We start from the raw sequence: 21,848 nt of genomic DNA, 5'->3' as shown, positions 1-21,848 counted from the left end.
TGCTTGTTATGCAACCACTAAATTTCAATTTCAAGAGAAAATTTAATAAAATTAAAGAGCAAATTATTTTGGTTTTCGAGATCCAATTACTCATATTTCTTTTTTATTAAAATCTAAAAAATAAGCTTAATACAAATATTTTCTATATTTATTATTTTAAAATCATCTTATAATTGATTTCTTTTAGAAAAGTTTGAATTAAGTAAGTTTTTTTTTTAAATTTGATTCGTTCAAATTTTAGATATTTTATTTGTATTAACAATCACAAATACTAGTTTTTTTTTATTGGCATTGCAGAATTTCTAACATTAGCTTAGTTTCTTGTTATTTTGTGCTCAAAGGTTAGATTAATTGGAATGAAATATGTTAATGCAAAAAAATCAATTCGAAATGATAGATTTAAGAATATGTAAGTTTGTACTTTGCCACGTAAAGAATTATTTGAAAAATATTTATATTCAAGGATTAAATTGTGAAACTTGCATCATAAAATTGCTAATTTTTTTTCATTTTGCTTGTTATGCAACCACTAAATTTTAATTTCAAGAGAAAATTTAATAAAATTAAAGAGCAAATTATTTTGGTTTTCGAGATCCAATTACTCATATTTCTTTTTATTAAAATCTAAAAAATAAGCTTAATACAAATATTTTCTATATTCATTATTATAAAATCATCTTATAATTAATTTCTTTTAGAAAAATTTGAATTAAGTAAGTTTTTTTTTTTAAATTTGATTCGTTCAAATTTTACTAGTTTTTTCTTATTGGAATTGCAGAATTTCTAACATTAGCTCAGTTTCTTTATTTTTCTTGTTATTTTGTGCTCAAAAGTTAGATTAATTGGAATGAAATATGTTCATGTAAAAAATCAGTTCGAAATGATAGATTTAAGAATATGTGAGTTTGTACTTTGCCACGTAAAGAATTATTTGAAAAATATTTATATTCAAGGATTAAATTGTGAAACTTGCATCATAAAATTGCAAATTTTCTTATTAACAATTTTAACTATTTCAACACAAAGATCAGTGTTCAAAGGATTTGGGATGATGAAAAAGGAGGCAAATCCTAATAATTTTTTAACATTCCTCTAAACTAAACATGAACATTTTAATATCGTTTCTAAAGACAAAAAATATTGATGATTTAAGTAATATTTACCGTTTTTCTAATGGATTACCAAGTTAAAAAAAGTTGTTGAAACAGGAATGGTGGATGCGCCGGGACGATGAACGCTCGTGTTGCTGTGTAATCTACAAGTTGATTATGCATTCGGGCACATTGCAGGAGGAAACCGGCGTTTCGAAAAGCTCTCCAGAAAAAGAGATTCCATAATTAAAATAATTTCTTTAGGATCGAGTCGAATTCGCCGTTCTGCGTTTGATGGAAAAATCTTGGGGAAATACATTCATACATAAGAATAGACAATGGCCTGCGAACAGAATATAATGGAATATATGTGTGTGTGTAGGTATGCATGTGTCTCTCTTTTTCTCTCTCTCAATGTCTGTATATGAATATGTGTGTGCGAGTGTGTATAGGGAAAAAAAGGGGGACCGAGAGTGAAGTGTGGTGTGGGGGCGGCGGGGGTCGGGGGGCGTCGGGAGAGTCGTTTCATCGGCCACATAGAGAAGGAAGCTGGCAACAATACACAATGCTCGTGTGGCTCACAATGGAACTGAAAGAATAGCCGAATGCACCGGCCGTGAATGCCGCATAAAAGAAGTCACTTCTGTATAATTGTGTAAATAAAGGACACGCTTTTCAAATGGTATGCAAAAGAGACGATTTTTTACATTCGCGCAACCGGAGAGCGAGAGGGAACCGAACCCGAACCCCCTGACCAACCGCCTCCTCCTCATACTCATACTCTTCATACTGCAACCACCGCTGACGCAAAACCCGCAACCGTCGCCACCCCCAATCCACCTTTTGTCCACCTGAAAATTATCAAATCGACGGCGATAAATCCTCCGGAACAGTATGTTTCGTTATAGCATCCCCTCGCTATCCGTTGTCTGCACTTTTTTTTTTGTTTCACAGTTTGTTTGTTGCTTTTGCTGCGGCGGTCGTCAAACCATATTGAGGCGCAGCCACCTATTGTGTTAATCTTGCGTTATATTTTAGGACACCTCCCTCGCGATTCCACCCCAACCCGACATTCCATTGTTAACAAACTAAACAAAACAGAAAAGTACATCATCATCAGCGACCTCCCTTCTCTTTCATACTATCCAACGAAAGTTTTGTTTGTTTGTCCGAAAACCAACCAACCTCGCATTTCTTATTTAGACAAATGATATTCACTTTCCTTACAATCTATTATCTTCGACATTCATTATATAAGAATTATGTTTTATGTATATAAAAACATCATCACTTTGCCTACAATTTTGTTATTAAACGTTATTTATTTACAACAAAGGTAAATCTATAACTATTATTATAGAAAATTAATAGATAATTATATATAATTATAGATAATTAAAAACAATATTCAATATTATTAGCGAAATACTTTTTTTTTAAATCAAGAAATTAGAAAAAAATTACTATTTCTTCTAATAATAATATTATAGCAGTAAATAGAAAACTTATTACTAATATACAGTTATGAGATTTAGTCTACAAATCCAACATTGAAATTTTTACAAAATTTACTTTTATAACAAAAAAAAATAACTTATTGACGATAATTTATCTATTTTTGCAGATATCACTAGCAATGAAGGTAATATCTGAAATTCTTAAATTAGTCAAACTTTTCGAATTAACTTTTTTAACTTTTATTATAGAAAATTAATGATAATTTCATTTATATACGTAAAAATATTAATTGAAAAAAAAAAATATATAAACTACATAATTATTTAAAAACACTGTTCAATATTATTAATACGAATTAGATTAATTAAAGCGAAATACTAATCCATTTTCGAACATGACACTTTCAAAGTTTTTTTTAAATCACGAAATTAGAAAAATGTTAACTATTTTTTCTAATAGTAATGTTAAAACTAAATAGAAAACTTATTACTAATATACAGTTATGAGATTTAGTCTACAAATCCAACATTGAAATTTTTACAAAATTTACTTTTATAACAAAAAAAAAATAACTTATTGACGATAATTTATCTATTTTTGCAGATATCACTAGCAAATATGTTGTTAATATTCTAGCAATGAAGGTAATATCTGAAATTCTTAAATTAGTCAAACTTTTCGAATTAACTCTAACTTAATTATAAAAGTCTAATTTCTAACTTTTATTATAGAAAATTAATGATAATTTCATTTATATACGTAAAAATATTAATTGAAAAAAAAAATTAAATATAAACTACATAAATATTTAAAAACACTGTTCAATATTAATACGAATTAGATTAATTAAAGCGAAATACTAATCCATTTTCGAACATGACACTTTCAAAGTTTTTTTTTAAATCTCGAAATTAGAAAAATGTTAACTATTTTTTTCTAATAGTAATATTATAGCAGTAAATAGAAAACTTATTACTAATATACAGTTTATTTAGTCTACAAATTCAACATTGAAATTTTTACAAAATTTACTTTTATAACCTAAAAATTAACTTATTGATTATAATTTATCTATTTTTGCAGATATTACTATCAAATATAAAAATGTTGTTAATATTCTAGCAATGAAGGTAATATCTGAAATTCTTAAATTAGTCAAACTTTTCGAATTAACTCTAACTTAATTATAAAAGTCTAATTTATAACTTTTATTATAGAAAATTAATGATAATTTCATTTATATACGTAAAAATATTAATTGAAAAAAAAATTAAATATAAACTACATAAATATTTAAAAACACTGTTCAATATTAATACGAATTAGATTAATTAAAGCGAAATACTAATCCATTTTCAAACATGACACTTTCAAAGTTTTTTTTTTAAATCAAGAAATTAGAAAAATTTTAACTATTTTTTCTAATAATAATATTATAGCAGTAAATAGAAAACTTATTACTAATATACAGTTATGATATTTGGTTTACAAATCCAACATTGAAATTTTTACAAAATTTACTTTTATAACAAAAAAAAATTAACTTATTGACGACAATTTATCTATTTTTGCAGATATCACTAGCAAATATAAAAATGTTGTTAACATTCTAGCAATGAAGGAAATATATAAAATTCTTAAATTAGTCAAACTTTTCGAATTAACTCTAACTTAATTATAAAAGTCTAATTTATAACTTTTTAGCTAACTTTATTCGTTTAAAGCAGAGGTTCCCAAACTTTTTTGTGTCGTAGATCCCTTGCCATCTTTTACGGTTTTGGATAGATCCCTACTTACCTGATATTGATTCTTTGTAAATTTATTATTTATATTGGGACATCTTTATAATTATTAAGATCTTTGCTCTGAGACTGCACGTATGCTTGTAACAAGATAATACTGGTATATCATTATGTGCAGGTTTTTACAAGTTCAAAATGTATTGCGACCACAAAACGAATGCCTACATCTTACAACTTACACAATTTTATAAACATATATAATAATTTTTTTACTTCATAGTTACTTTTATAAATAATGTATATATCTTTATATTATAAGATAATGTAAGTAAATAGGTACTATCAGTGCATGTTGAGATCCACTACCGTGGACCACCATTTTCATTTCATGGACCCCCAATTTTTTTTTTCGCTGACGTAAACCCCTTGCAGGTTGTCATAGACCTCTGGGGGTCGATATAGACCACTTTGGGAATCATTGGTTTAAAGTTAAAATAGTTATTTAGTTTCTTAAAATAATTTGGATCAAAAGACCAATTGCCAATAGGGTTTTTCGTATATTACAAAATTGTTTCAATCTTATAAAATTTAGTTATTATGCATGTATAGAAATGATAGCAAATAATTAATTTTTTTACGGAACGACAGAAAAGTTCGATGCACACTGAATGAAGTGAGATGTGGAAGTTGTATTAAAAGTAAAGAATTGTAGCTTTTGCATTTGTGGAATCGGTCAGACCGCGACCGGCGTTATTGAAAAGGGACATTGCCTGAAACCATAATATAAATTGATTTGTCGTAAAGCGCGGCCCGATGGGCAGAGAGCGCGCGTAGGGATGGCCCTTTTCGCATTCAATGGTTTCGGCGCAACAATCGAAAATATAATGAATTATATAGAAATCCAGTGCGAAACGCACCAACACCAACGCAAATAAACCGGGGGTCCTCACGTCGCATTTGAATTTGTTGCAATGCAGATTATCAATAGATTATTATTTAGTGCGGGCGGCCGCGAATGGCGGTTGTGCTCGGATGAGAAGGGGGGGGGGAGGCATAGCGGTGGTTTTGGTGACGATGGGGGGGCGGCGGTGGCGGTCGGAATGGCGCCCCTCGCGGGTGGAGCGCGGGGGCGGCCGATGGCGAGGCGAGGCGATGCGAGGCCTCCGCGCGCTTATTGTCTTGGATATTTCCAGAATAGTCGTTCAATGCAGGTTAATTGACAGGGACACAATGCGGTGGGATAACAAAAGCGCTCTCGCCGCGGCCATTGTGTATTAATTTGAGTGCACGATGACATATAGAGGTTCCCCAGTAAACAATACATATCACAACAAATGAATGTCGATAATGATTTTTTTTTTGCTCGTCTCTCTCACACTATCGCTCTTCTTCATTCAGCCACCCCCCACCCCGACAAAAGCTGTACTCTTTTATTTTTTTTTATTCGTTGTTGTTGTCTCACTCATATTTTTCAATTTATTTGCCGTTTATTCCTTTCCTTACCTCAAACATTTTAATTATTAGTTTCCTTTCCTTCGAAAATTCAAGCTGATCTCAATCAAACATCAATAACAATTTCATATTCAAGAATAACAAAGCAAATAAATAGTATAGTATGCATACCTTTTCGAAGCTTACATAAAAGTTTCTAAAGATACAATAATACCAGTACATGTGTTTTAAAGGGTGAATATTTATCTTTAATTTGGATGTTTAACAAATAATTTTTTACCCATACTTTTCGAGACATAAGCAAAAATGTACAAATTTATTTTTCTTCAAATTTGACACTGAATTATGGCAAATGATACAACTATACCAAGTTTGACAGTGAAGTACGAGTAAATTTCAAACGATACATATATATTAAAGAGTAAATTTTATAATAATGAATTTGTATAGAATATATATCCACATATAAGCAATAATGTAAAAACACTCCTTTTTCTAAGTTTATAAACGTTTCTTCAGTTACAGTGAATTACGGCTAATTGAAAAATACTACAACTATACCAGTGCACACATTTCAATGAGTGAATATCTAGCTTTAATTGGGTTGCTTAATAATCAATTTATAGCCAATGGATAATAGAAACAATCAATTTATTTTTCAGAAAAAAAAGTGTTGAAAATTTTAATGTAAGCTGATCTCAATCAAACATCAATAACAATTTCATATTCAAGAATAACAAACTATACCTTTTCGAAGCTTACATACAAGTTTCTAAAGATACAACAATACCAGTACATAAGTCTTAAAGCATGAATATTTATCTTTAATTTGGATGTTTAGCATATAATTTCTTACCTATACTTTTAGAGACATAAGCAAAAATGTACACACACTACTTTTTCGAAGCTTAATTTATTTTTCTTCAAATTTGATTATAACTAAATGACAAATGATACAACTATACCAGTATACGCATTTTTAGTTGGTTGCTAATACTTTTCGAGTTATAAACAAACATTTATAAACACTGATTCTTCGAATTCTTTTAAAAACGTTTTGTCAAGTTTGATAGTGAATTACAAACGATGCATCGAGTATTTTTTAGCTAACATAATAATGAATTTGTATCGAATATATATCCACATATAAGCAAAAATATAAAACACTCCTTTTTCTAAGTTTATAAACGTTTCTTCAGTTACAGTGAATTACGGTTAATTGAAAAATTCTACAACTATACCAGTGCACACATTTCAATGAGTGAATATCTAACTTTAATTGGGTTGCTTAATAATCAATTTATAGCGAACATTTTTTGAGATATCAACAAAAATGTAAAGACGCTGCTTTTTCGAAGCTCAAAAAGTTTAATTGAACAAATTATCCGATGGATAATAGAAACAATCAATTAATTTATTTTTCAGAAAAAAAAGTGTTGAAAATTCTAATGTAAGCTGATCTCAATCAAACATCAATAACAATTTCATATTCAAGAATAACAAAGCAAATAAATAGTATAGTATGCATACCTTTTCGAAGCTTACATAAAAGTTTCTAAAGATACAACAATACCAGTACATATGTTTTAATGCGTGAATATTTATCTTTAATTTCGATGTTTAACATATAATTTCTTACCTATACTTTTAGAGACATAAGCAAAAATGTACAGACTCTACGAAAAAGTTTTCGAAGCTTCATTATTTTTTCTTCAAATTTGATTATAGCTAAATAACAAATGATACAACTATACCAGTACACGCATTTTTAGTTGGTTGCTAATACTTTTCGAGTTATAAACAAAAATTTATAAACACTGCTTCTTCGAAGTAAAAACGTTTTGTCAAGTTTGACAGTGAATTACAAACGATACATCAAGTACACATGATCTAAAAAGAGTAAATTTTTAACTATACAACAATATACATATATACAACAATACCAGTACATATGTTTTAAAGGGTGAATATTTATCTTTAATTTGGATATTTAACAAATAATTTTTTACCCATACTTTTCGAGATATAAGCAAACATATACAGAGACTACTTTTTCGAAGTTTAATTTATTTTTATTCAAATTTGACACTGAATTATGGCTAAATGACAAATGATACAACTATACCAAGTTTGACATTGAAGTACGAGTAAATTACAAACGATACATATGTATTAAAGAGTAAATTTTTAGCTAACATAATAATGAATTTGTATCGAATATATTTCCATATATAGGCAAAAATGTAAAAACACTCCTTTTTAATGAGCACACATTTTAATGAGCTTTAATTGGGTTGCTTAATAATCAATTTATAGCGAACATTTTTCGAGATATCAACAATAATGTAAAGACGATGCTTTTTCGAAGCTTAAGAAGTTTGATTCTTTTGATTTTTTTTCGATTTGCAATGTTGATTGAACAAATTATCCAATGGATAATAGAAACCATCAATCAAATTCTTTCTCAGAAAAATAGAGTGTTGAAAATTCTAATGTAAGCTCTTTTCATATTATTTTCTTGTTGCAATGATGATTGAACAATTGAGATTGAACAAAAAAAATCAAATTCCTGTCTTATCCAATGTCCGCCGCAGTGCTGCGCCGAGAACAAACCGTCCATTGATGATGGCTCACCTTGGACGCTTGTGCCGGCAATAAATATAATTAAATCTGTTGTTTGGTTCAATTTGTGTAATGAATGAATCATTAATTGAAGAAGCAATTAATAACATCCTGATTTGCGTGTGTGTGTTGTCCGCTTTGTGAACGAATTCGAACCATTATTATTTTTATTATTATCATCATCATCATAATCATTTATTGTATCGATTCGAACATACACATAAACCAATGCACACACACATGGAAAAACAGCAACAACAAAATGAATTTAATAACAAATGATAGAGGGAACGTAGAGAGGAGAAGAACTATGCAAAACGCAACAATGGCCAACAATGCATGATGCACAATCAATTGAATCTCATTATTTCTATTTCTATTATCTGCATTACGTTGTGCATGCATTTTTATGCGATGGCAATTTCGAAAGCCCGTTTAACAACAACAACAACAACATCCAATTTTGCAACTGTTCTAAACAAATGTCTATTGTCTGCACAGAACAAAGAAATATACACACAAAAAAATGTTCTACTTAGTAAAAACTATATAGTTAAATAGTTTGTTATATTTAGTATTACTGCCTTGACGCTATAACAGATTCGCTATTGCAGTTGATTCGTGTTTCATGACTTTTAAGAATCCTAATTTATGAAGCACATCTTCTTCATTCGAGTCCTGGAAGTTAAAAATCAGCGTCATCTCTTGATAATAAATTATAGTTATAAATATTACAACACAATGTGTAATTTCGTAGATAGTAAAAAACAAATAATTCTTAAAATACTTCCATCAGTATTGAGACTTTCGAGTATTTTAGTGTATGCAGAAAATTAGGCATAATTAGAATCTTATTTGCTTTGATTTCAACATTTTGTCTACAATTAGTTTTCAAAACTATTGCTTTAATTCTTCATAAATCATTGAAATGTTGCTTGAACAAATTATGCAATGGATAATAGAAATAATCAATCAAATTCTTTATCAGAAAAAAGAGTGTTGAAAATTCTAATGTAAGCTCCTTTGATATTATTTTCTTGTTGCAATGATGATTGAGAAAGAAAAAAATGAACAAATGAAATTGAAACTATTATGTGTATTTTTTTTAATATATTTTGAATATACAGTGAAATCTTGTTTAACGATATATTTTGTAGTCTAAATTTCTTTATTTCAATGATTTGAACATCAAAGTTTAGAACATGGATAAAACATATAATATCAATATTTGGAAACTCGTTTTTCTCTCGATGACTGCTTGTTATATGTTGATTAATCATGAGAAGAGAGGATTAGTCTGTGCAAGTTGAATCGGAATAATCCCGGTAGGTGGTCGGAATTGCGGGTGGGAGTGAGAGAGTGGTAGGTAGGTAGGAGAAGAGGATATCCGGTAAAAGAGAGAAGATCTTTAGAAAATCGAGTGTAAAGGAGGAGTCGAGTCGAGATTTTCCTGCTAAAACGGGGAGAGCGCAGCAGTTGATACAGATGGGTTTTCATTTGATTATGAACAATGGATTCGGAAACAATGAGCCCTCCAAAAAGCGACGGAAAAATAAAAACGCCAAAAAAAAATAACGGGTGTGGAGAAAGACGCCAGCCAGAGGAAAGCTACAACATTTCCATCGCCCCTCCGGTTTCGTTGATGCGTATCTATAATTTATGGCAACCCTTGTTTCTCCTTCTTTCTTTCGCTTATGCAGACGTATATTTTGTTTTAACTTTTAACTATTTTTTTGTTTTGGTTTGTTGTCCTGTGTTTGTCATCAAGTAAATGATAATTTTTCGGGATCAACGGTACCGAAAGGCATATTATAGAAGTGAGTGAGTGAGAGATATATAGATATAGATAGTCATCAAAAGCGTGTGACATTCAATAATCGCGAATCCATGCAACGGATTCTCTCTCTATCCTCTATGTACACACGATAAAAATGTCACCGCATTTCCCATTGTTATGTTCTGAATGCCGCATCGAGCCATACATAAAGAGAGCCGTGATAATGGAAAGGACAGATATAGAGATGAACCGTGTGCTCGCGAGAGAGACGACGTCCTTTCATCACCAAGGAGATATGATGGTATTGTTTAGCTAAACAATAGGCAACTTTTGTTGTCAATGGTGACATGCAAAGAAGTCATTTTAGACTCCTTTCAAAATGCTGGACAATGTTTGACACAACTTTCAATCACCGTTTCCTCCGTTTCTTATTCTTCATATTATTATTATTATTATTGTTACTGCTATTCTCGCTCATCCATCGCACGCGAAATCCCGAGACACGACAAATCATCGCGATTATAGCCAGGACCGTCTTCAGCCAAATCATACTCAGAAAATATATTACTTTAATCAACAAACATTTATAATACTGAATATTAATAATATTATTTGCAATTGTTTTACACAAGTATGATTAGTCTAAAATATTTATGAATGAAAAAAAAATACAAAAATATTGAAAATTAATATTTTTCAACTAAAATTACGAAAAATATCAAAAGTAAACTTATGTTAATGTTAACTTGAAAAAGGGAGCCTTTGTTGAATTTACCTAAAAACAAGTTCTAAATATAACATAAAATTGACGTTTTGATGATTTGTGACAGCTGTCATTTTAGAAGGTATTTAAAAAATGAATAACATTTCGTAATTATTCAATTCACAAGAAAAAAGTAAGGATTTTTAAATGTTTTGAAAAAGAGAAAACAATATTATAAGGAAAGATGTCATGAATTGGAGACTTTATTTTTATTCTGCATTCTAAAATACGAGAATGCTAACCAGAAAAAAACAAGTTGTAACCAATATATCAATTGTACTGCGATCCAATTGTTTATAACATATTATTTTGACGTTTTGATCCAAAATGACAGCTGTCAAATCGTGATTCATTACAATTTAAACATCTATAAGTTGAGAAACGCTGATAAAAATGAAATTGAAATTGTGTACAACTATTATGTGTATTTTTTTAATATATTTTGAATATACAGTGAAACCTCGCTTAACGATATATTTGTAGTCTAAATTTCTTCATGTCAATGATTTGAACATCAAAGTTTAGAACATGGATAAAACATGTAATATCAATATTTAGAAACTCGTTTTTCTCTCGATGACTGCTTGTTATTTGTTGATTAATCATGAGAGGAGAAGTTTTGTCTTTGCAAGTTGAATCGGAATAATCCCGGTAGGTGGTCGGAATTGCGGGTGGGAGTGAGAGAGTGGTAGGTAGGTAGGTAGGTAGTAATTATTCAATTCACAAGAAAAAAGTAAGAATTTTTAAATGTTTTGAAAAAGAAAAAACAATATTATAAGGAAAGATGTCATGAATTGGAGACTTTATTTTTATTCTGCGTTCTAAAATACGAGAATGCTAACCAGAAAAAACAAGTTGTAACCAATATATCAATTGTACTGCGATCCAATTGTTTATAACATATTATTTTGACGTTTTGATCCAAAGTGACAGCTGTCAAATCGTGATTCATTACAATTTAACCAACTATAAGTTGAGAAACGCTGATATAGATGTACGATTTGTTATGTAACTATATTTTAACAGATAACTAGAGTTTCTCAATGGTTTATTTAAAAAGATAATTATAATAAGAACGAAGAAATCAAAGTTAAAGTCAAGTTTGAAGTAATCTTTATATGAATTAAATGATTAATATATGTATGGTTTGTTATAGGCTGATATAGATGTATGATTTATTATGTAACTATATTTTAACAGATAACTAGAGTTTCTCAATGGTTTATTTAAAAAATAATTATAATAAGAACGAAGAAATCAAAGTTAAAGTCAAGTTTGAAGTAATCTTATATGAATTAAATGATTAATAGATGTATGGTTTGTTATAGAAATGTACTTTAAAAGAAGATGATAAAAGAGTTAGATCAAAGTATATCATCGGATATGCTGATTGCGTGTTTTTGTTGTTGTTGAATTGTCCTGGGAGAGACGTAAGTAAATTGCTCATCAGATTTTATAATTGATTAATAATCGGTGGGGAATTATGCACCGCGAGAACTAAAACTAGCCATTATGCAATGCAATAATCAAGCGATTGCTTTATAAATGGGGAAATGATGAACGTCCCTATCTAATATGCACGTTCAATGGGTCGGTTATTGTGAAAGGGACACAATAGGACCGCACCGCTTCTGCCGCCTTCACCGCTCCGCCACCACCGCCGTCGCCTCCTATGTTCTATCTATCCCAGTGGTCACCACCACCTCCTCATCCACTGTCCACGCGCTTCTTCATCTCTCCTCTCAACTTCTGCATACAAACAGAAGTCCAGAGAGAGAGAGAGAGAAAGTCCAGAATTTCTATATAAATGTGGAAATCCGACGTCTGGAAGGCATTCACGCAAACTATCCACGATCCACACACACACATCTTCAACATAAATGATTCCCATTCGAGCGGGGAATCCCCTCGTACTATACATAAGTATATATATATAGCTTCTATACGTCGGACCAAAACTTAATTTTGCCAATTACAAAACGGAGCTTTTAATTAATGCCTCATTGTGTTTGGCATTAACGAACCTACAAAGAATTCCAATTTCCATTTCAATTCACTAAATCCCCCGGTGCCCAGAAGAGAACGAAATAATACGAGAGAGAGAGAGAAAATTAAAAAAAAAGAGGAACATGAGAAAGAAACGTAAATGAATTGAAAGAAAATGGAAAAGAGAAGGAGAGAAAAAAGGAGACAGAAATGTTGAAAATAATGAAATCCAATTCACGAATACTTTGCATGATACCTAAAACAGATTCGTGGAAACGCTACAAAAGTTTAGTTTAGATTTAAACAAAACTTTAAACATTGTGATGTTTCTGGGAAATTTGTCGATTCTCATCCGCTCAAAACTTGATATATATCAAGTTTTGAGCGAACAGATTTTATATATGACCTAGATGTTAAATATAAATATTTTTGGTAACTAGTATTTTATACTTTTGTTAATTTCTGGTAAAAAAAAGTAATTTTGCTTGAAGAAGAAATATTAATAATATTGTTAACATTTCATAGTTATTGAATTTGTAATTTCTGATGAAAAAAGAAATTGTGAAATTTGTCTTAAAAATAAAGATTTGAAAACAAGAAATAAGTTAATATTTTTAAGTAATTGTAATTGTAAGTGTTAAGTAATTGGATGATTTATTTCAAGAGATTCCTACAATCTTCCAGTGAAAAGTTATTTTTTTAGATTATTAAATTCTTTACAAAATAAGTTTCAAGGAAAATAAAATATTTGTACATGTTTAGAAAAAAAATGTTTAAAGAAAGATTAATAAATGCATTATATGATAATTAGAGAGTGTATTTTAAAGCTTCTTAACTTCTAGTTAACTTTAACCATCAAGTTTATTCGGGCAGATTGAAGATTCATTACATAATAAGTCTGTAGTTTGAAGTCTTTTTAACTTTTATTTAATTTTAAACATGATTTTCATTCTGGAAGATTGAAGATATAGGGTCTATATCGCAAGCCCGACAACCGAAAGACCGTCTATTGAAATCCCGACTACCATAATCTCGACTGTATCGAAATCCCGACCACCAAAATACCGACAATCAAAATCACAACTACCATAGAAATGTTATTGTAGAAATTTATAATAATTAAAGACACTGTCGGGATTTCGATATAGTCAGGATTTCCAGCCGGGATTTCGGTTGTCGGGCTTGCGATTGCCACTGGAAGAAATGAAACTTTGAGTATTTAAGAAAGAAATACTCAAAGTTATAATTCTGTTTATGAATTATTGATTTATGATTCTCATTATAAAAGAAAATTGAAAATTTCACTACAAAGATTAACTAGGGGATGGATTATTTACATTACTGATACGTAAATTATAATATATAAAAACAGTGATTTGCTAATTTTTACTGAGTGAAATCCAGTGATTTGCTCAAATTTATGAATTATGTTTATAATTGATTGACTATATCAAGTTTTTTGATGATGTATTATATACTGAGCTTCAGAGCTTTCGATAGGACTACGAGCGCCATCTATCGGATGACCGAGCGTTAATTTAACGACGATTAAACAATGACCGAACTGGATAATACTCACAACAAACTCACGTTGTAAAGCTTCACGTTTCTTTCTCGAATTCTGTATAACTATAAGAGGAAATCCTCGAGATGCGCAAATCCCCGTGCATATCTTTCAGCTGGATTTGGGAAGAAGCGCGCTTTGCCAGCCAGCCAACCAACCAGACTCGGAAGAATAAGGAAAAGTGGAAAGCAGCAGAGAAAATTTCCCTATATCCTAAGGAGATAATAAATTGTGCATGGTTCGCATCTATTCCATTGTCTCCTCTATACATGGGAGCCCCGTTCTTTTGTTGTCATTATCAGCATAAATCCTGTGGGCCCTTTCATAAAACTATTACGACAATCCGCATACATTTACCCCATCATATGTAACAAAAGAACAATATCGGCGGGGCGGATTATTACATATTTCACGCGTAATAAAACCGCCTAACGCCGACAGACCAACGATTCCATAGGAGAAACAGAGATAGAGAGAATGCGCACACACATAAAATAGGGGTGAGGAAAAAGTTATGATCTAGAAATAAACAGACGAAAGCGTAATATTAATACATTTTTTTTATTCTTCAGTCTTTCATTTGTTTGTTTTTTTTTCTTCTTATTACAATCGGTAATACAGTCAAAAAATACTATAATATAATTAGTCACAAACGTATTTATATATAAAAAAAAATAATAATAATAATCACGTGATCAATGATTTAAATTTGCCGCCATTACGGACAATCAAGTTGGCTCAACAATTTAGTCGTGATTGAAATTCAATCTTGTTTTTGATTTTTCTAACAAAATAAATTTTTGCTATGTAAGTAATTAGGACTGGACTAGACTTCGCACAACTTCCAACGTAAAATAAAAACACAACATAATTAAATTAAAACACGAAACGAAACGGACGAGTTGTAAGTAAAAAAAAAATAAAATAATAATTAAACAAATACCAAAAAAAAATATGTAGGATAAGTGGCGTCAATTAGTAACATTTGCATGTAAACTTGGAGATGTCAAATTGGAGCTTCCAGTATACATACCAGCTGATATGTATGCACAAAATCAGAATAAACCGAGAGGTCCAAGATGCGTCGTCAAGTTTCGAAAATAATAAAGAAAATAAATTAATTGGTTTTGAGCGCACTTCGGTTCGAACATTCGAACCGCGTTAGTTAATTAATTAATTAATGAATGAATAATAATAAATGAAACAGATAACACGTAACGCCGAACAAAACAACGAGTAAAACATGTATGTATATATAAAAAAATATTGCTTCGTATCACAATTATAGCATCTACATCTAGTGTGTTCAGTCGTATTTGGATTCGGTGAAAGAACAGTCGGGACACGAGAGAATCGCGTGAGGTGGCGGTCTAGCGCCCTGCAAACGGGAATACTGAGATCGGTTCTCGAAGTAGAAGGTGCCGATGCCGCATGCGAGCACCGCTGAATTGGATCTGGTGTACGAGTTTCCGGAGATGTTCTTGTACAGATCCAGCAAATCTCTGCCTTGGTACATCACCGTCACAGATTTATCCTTGTCCTCTTCATCTTTCTTCAGCGGATAATTTAAAGACTGAAAGTATATAAGAATTAGTCCATTTCGTTAAAACAAACACATTTAATAATAAAAAAACGTTTTTTTGAATTTAAATTTTACAACTACAGCTTAAGACTTAAACAATCTAAATTATTGTCTATTTTGATAACTTATTCAACAGCATTCAATAGAACAAACAATAGAAAAAAAGTGTTTTCAACTTAATTTTGACTATTACTACTTAAGACTTAATCAAAGTTAAGTAAAATTCTAACTAAATTATTGTCTATTTTGATAAGTTAAGTTTTAAGTGAAAGTCATTTACTGTAAAAAATACATGAAAATCCTTATTTATTTCAAGCATTCAACAATAGAAAAAAAAAGTGTTTTCAATTTAAATTTGACTATTGCTACTTAAGACTTAATCAAAGTTAAGTAAAATTCTAACTTAAGTTTTAAGTGGAAGTCATTCATTCTCAAGAAATCATCAAAGTCTTTATTTATTCCTAATTTATTTCAAGCATTCAACAATAGAAAAAAGTGTTTTTAATTTAAATTTGACTATTGCTGCTTAATCAAAGTTAAGTAAAATTCTAACTTAAGTCTTAAGTGGAAGTCATATACTCTAATGAAATCATCAAAGTCTTTATTTATTCCTAATTTATTTCAAGCATTCAACAATAGAAAAAAAGTGTTTTCAATTTAAATTTGACTATTACTACTTAAGACTTAAGTCTTAAGTGGAAGTCATTTACTGTAAAGAAATCATCAAAATCCTTATTTATTCCAAATTTATTTCAAGCAATCGACAATAGAAAAAAAAAATTCGAATTTGAATTTGACTAAATTTTAACTAAATTAATGTCTATTTTAATAATTTTAGTCTTAAGTGGAAGTTTTTTTTACTATACTAAGATAATCAATGACAAATTTTGGATTTTCTCAGTAAAAAACACGTGAAAGTACTTAATTCATTTACGTTCGCATTCAACAATGTTTTTCTAATTTAAGTTCTACAATTGCTTAAGACTTATTTTTTTTGTACTTAAAGATAATCAATGACAAATTTTGGATTTTGTCTCCAAGTCTTTATAACTAATTTACGTTCTTATTCAACAATGTTTTTTTTTTTTAATTTCAATTTTACAACAATTGATTAAGACATACTTTAAACTAAAACTTTTAACTAACTTGTTGTCTCTTTTGTTTATACATCAATTAGAGTTAAATAAAATCTTTAATTAAATTAATAACTCTTTTGATAACTTTAATTGAAGTTTTGCAGTTAAAATAGATAATGATGAATTTTGGATTTTCTCTCTAAAACTTCCACATTTCAATTCAATGTATTTTACGACAATTCAATTCATTTTACGACAAGTGCTTAAAACTTAATCACAGTTAAGTAAAAACTTAAATGGAAATTTTGCATTTAAAGAAAACCAAATTTTTGAATTTTACAATAAAAAAAATAACTTATTTTTTTCATTTCATATTCAATTGCAATCTGAAATTTAAGTTTTGCAACAATTACTTAAGATTTTAGTTTCGACTAAAATATTTTCACTTCGTTCTTAAACGAAAGATTTGCAATTAAAGAAAAATCAAACATAAAGATCAAAATCATTTTTTTCTTCTTGAATCTAGTGCTTAAATTTTAGAGTTAAGTAAACTTGTGGTTTAAATGCAAGTTTTTACAATGATTTTTGCACTGTAACAAACATGAAATGCAAATTTAGTGAATAGACAGTAGCATTAATGATACAGATTCAAAGTGTTATTTGGATAACTCGCAAATCTTACTTGTTTATGTATAATAAACGTAATATTTATGATATTTACAATATCTGAAATAATACTATTTATTGATATTTAAAATTGTGTGATTTGAATGGGTTAGATAAGTTTGTTGTCGTTTTTCTTTTATGTGAATTGCAAAACAGAGAACGAAATTTGATAATAAACGTAATTTAAAGCATTTATTACGAAGTTGCTGCAATGTAATGATTCATTAGATAAGATAATTTTTAGACAAGAATAAGTTAAATTTGTGTTTATTTACTTGGCACAAAGTAAACTTACATGTAACTGCTTGTTTTGAAGATTATTAAATCATCGTTTTATAAATGTTAATTAATGTTTTTAATTATAAAAATTCTCTGTGAATCTAATTAAATTAATGGAATTTGATTAAGATTATTGTGTGCGAAGCATGATAAATAAGTAAATATTTAAGAAATCTAAACAAAACGTTAAATACGGTTCGAAAAAGATTAAATACGTTTATTTGTGTTTATGATATGAAATTAGTTGATTATCAATAAACTATGTTTTTTAAATAAATAAATTGTTTGTGCAAAAATGATAACAATGTTGATTGTTTCGTGAAATATTACGTTGTATTTGTTGTTGTTGCTTACCGGTAATATCTTTTTAATTTTTGGTGCAACCATTCTAAATCCTTGTTCATCGAAAACATTGTCAATTAGCTCTTCCAAAGCTTGATACGAATTTCCCAAATCCGACATCGATGCGATACCGCTCTCAGATGAGTACCTCGAAGAAGAGCTCGCAGTGGACGCGATGGACGAAACGCTGGGGCTCTTCGGAATTCCGTTAGGGAAGAGCATTTCACCTTTTCTGTAGAATTCGCCAAAATCGCCACCCCAAAGATTATCGTCGCCACCCAATCCGGAAAGAGCGAAAGCCACTGACAGAGACATAACTGAAACAAAAACACGGGCCAAAAATTATTAAGAGCTTATCACGAAATTGTCTAATCTAATCTAGTCGCTCTCTCCTCTCTTGTGCAACAGGCGAAATCAATGTAAACTTCAAGGACGTGCCAAAATTGAAAACTGCAAATCGTTAAATCGTGTTGTTTTTGTTTTAAGTCTTCAAAGTTAACTTAAAACACAATTTAGAACTAATTTACCAATCTAATCTAATCATAATTACAGTTAGAAAGTAAATGGAAATTATTATAAACGCGCCATTTTACACATTACGTTTTTTTTTTTTGGGTTCCCTCCAAAAATCAAATCAAATCTTAAGAATGTTTGTAATTATAACTTACCGATTGATTTCTTTATGATTTCACGTAAAATTATTTCAAATAAAATTTCTTTTCTTATAGATCTTGGAAACTCGTGCTCTTTCGTTTCGTCCTTTCTTTTAACTGCTTTTAACAGGGAAGTTCAACTGTGCAAGAAGCAACAGGGTACAAAAGATTAGTAGAAATTTCTTACCGATGCCACGTTGCCAATAATAGTAACAGTTAAAGACCCTTTGGTAAACCCTAATTTCACCCCCAAAACAGTATAAACTATCCCTATTAAATAATTCTACATGTGATTAGAACTGATTTAGAAACTCAACGAATCGTTTTTGAACGTTGATAAAACATTTTTCGAAATGGTTTTTTTCCAAAATAATTTTGAAAATTCGATTTTGGCAACGCCGCCGTGCCTCTCTTTACACGTGGTGCCGTTGTGGAGATAACGATTTTGGTTATCAACAACAAAAAAAAAAGGAGAAGAAGCAAATAAACACGCGAAGAAATAGCTTGTTGCGAAATCGCCGGATTGTTTTCGTTGCGCGTTGCGTTGATTACAATTTTTTCGATTTTCAAATTCGAATAATCTCCCGCCAAGTTACGCAACAGGTGTTAATCTAGTGTGGCTTCCCGGCGATAGGCGTCGCGGCGCTGCTACAGCTCTCTACCGCTTTACAGAGAACTAAGCTTTGCTTATGCAACCAAACCAACTGAGCTGTTGAATGTGTTGGAACTGCGGTGCTTCGCTCGAAGAGGGCGCTAGTTTAATTAAATTCAAATGCTTGAGAAAACTGCATCTCTAACGAAATCATATTGATTGCGTTGATTTTGATAATATTGCTGTATTTATTTCATCGATTCGAATTTGATTTTACTCGTTTATTTTTTTGTGTGAGTGTGGGTATTGACCAAACCGGAAGTGGATCGATTCGGTGTTTGTAAATAAGTTAGGACAAGGTCGGTGATTGGCCGGTTCCGCGACTCTGGGCGTTCCTGACTGTCGCGCGTGTTGATTAATGGACCCGACCAACGATTCGCTTTTGTTCTCGGAGAAATGAACGTGTGTCTCTATCCGACAACTCAGTTTTTATTTCATGTTGGTAATACATGTTGTTGTCTTTCATTATTTAAAAATAAAATTAAAAAAAAAACTCAACCCTTTTTCGCCCTTTTTTTGTGCGTCTAATGACTTGGTTGATTTACGGTTGGACGCAAATTAATATATCATTTAATCCGCAACAACGACCACCCCCGAATTAAATTACCCTTTATTGTTTCTACCCTTAAACAAATTCAAATTTGGCGCGCGCTGAAGGGATGTGGTTTGTGTTCCCCTGTTTCGGTACGTGCGAGATGGCATGTCTAATCGCGATTTGTAACGCGCGAAGAACAGGGATCCGATGATGATGATGATGAAATAAATAATCGAATATAAACAGAAAGGAGAGCGGGCGGGGAGGATTAATGTTAGGGAACACGCGAAACCTGCACGAGACTACTTCCACTACTATTCCCAAGTTAATTTCATTAAAATTTAGACACTTAACGCCCCGTTGTTCACGTAATTGCTATCACCGTGGCAACAATGCCTCTTCATAATGGCATAACACTTTTGCAATTCCGAATCGTTTTCGTTTCATTTATTCTAGTTGCCAACACTTTCGTCTCATTACCGGATTTATTACCTTTCGCTCATTTACTTTCATCTAACATATTTAATATAATTCATAAACAACAATAAAGGTAACTTATTAAAGTTAATCATAAAGTTAATAATATTTTTTTTAAAATAAAAATAACTATGTTTTAAGTTGGTACACTTGTTATATAAAGCATATTGTCAACAAACAATAACAAAAATTATCTTTTTATAAAAATCTTTATACGTTTTTATCAAAATATATTCAAATTAGTTAATTTTACAAAGAATAAATATGTTTTGAAAACATAATCTAGAAATTTTTATAAAACTATTTCCAAACCCTTTCACAAAGAACGTTCATAATTATTAATATTTTGGTAAAATTCATTTAGATTAAATTTCATCAGAATCACAGAGAAATTTATTATTTATTAGTAATAAGTTTGTTACAATTTTTGTTTTGTTTTCAAATCAATTGGTATTAAGAAAGAAAATAAAAGATAGTTACAATAAATATAGGCAAAAATCTTAACAATTATGTTAGTGTGGTGGACAGGATTTAGGCGAAATTGTGAATTGGGTTGTGAAATGATATACCTATATTTTGATGTACGAATAGAGGTTAATATTATTGCATTTTAGAAAGTAAATAATTGTTTCCAAACATTTTCGCAAATTAGGTAAATAATTTATAAAAAGAAAAAAGTTTGTTACAAAATTATTGTACCAAATATAGGCAAAATTTTTAACAATTATGTTAGTGTGTTGGACAGGATTTAGGCGAAATTGTGAATTAGGTTGTGAAATGATATACCTATATTTTGATGTACGAATAGAGGTTAATATTATTACATTTTAGAAAGTAAATAATTGTTTCCAAACATTTTCGCAAATTAGGTAAATATTTTATAAAAAAAATAAGTTTTCTACAAAATTATTATTATTATTTCTTTAAGTAAAAGTAGTATAAATAGATAAATATAGGCAAAAATCTTACTGTTTATGTTAGTATGTTGGACAGAATTTAGGCGAATTGTGAATCGGGTTGTCAAATGTTTCTTTAATTTATTAACATTTAGATTTGCGTCTAGTGTTTTCGTAACAGATGTCGATATTTTTCTCTTTCGTTACGTAAAGTATTGTTTCTAAACATTTTCGT

At 30.1% G+C, this 21,848-nt stretch overlaps 1 protein-coding gene across 1 annotated transcript; it reads right to left on the bottom strand.

The window, feature by feature from the left end:
• Positions 1-15,103: 15,103 nt before the first annotated feature.
• Positions 15,104-19,324, bottom strand: LOC108565627. The gene is made up of 3 exons (XM_017925186.1): positions 19,069-19,324; positions 18,413-18,717; positions 15,104-16,028 (listed from the first exon to the last, which is right to left on the bottom strand). Exons 2-3 carry the CDS (start codon positions 18,713-18,715, stop codon positions 15,762-15,764), a joined length of 570 nt encoding a protein of 189 aa, XP_017780675.1. The 5' UTR covers positions 18,716-18,717; positions 19,069-19,324; the 3' UTR covers positions 15,104-15,761.
• Between the last annotated feature and the right edge of the window lie 2,524 nt (positions 19,325-21,848).

Source organism: Nicrophorus vespilloides, unplaced genomic scaffold (genome assembly GCF_001412225.1).
Source record: "Nicrophorus vespilloides isolate i.1.1-1 unplaced genomic scaffold, Nicve_v1.0, whole genome shotgun sequence".
NCBI lineage: Eukaryota > Metazoa > Arthropoda > Insecta > Coleoptera > Silphidae > Nicrophorus > Nicrophorus vespilloides.
Note: the sequence above shows the minus strand (reverse complement) of the source record. Positions and strands in the feature narration are given on the sequence as shown.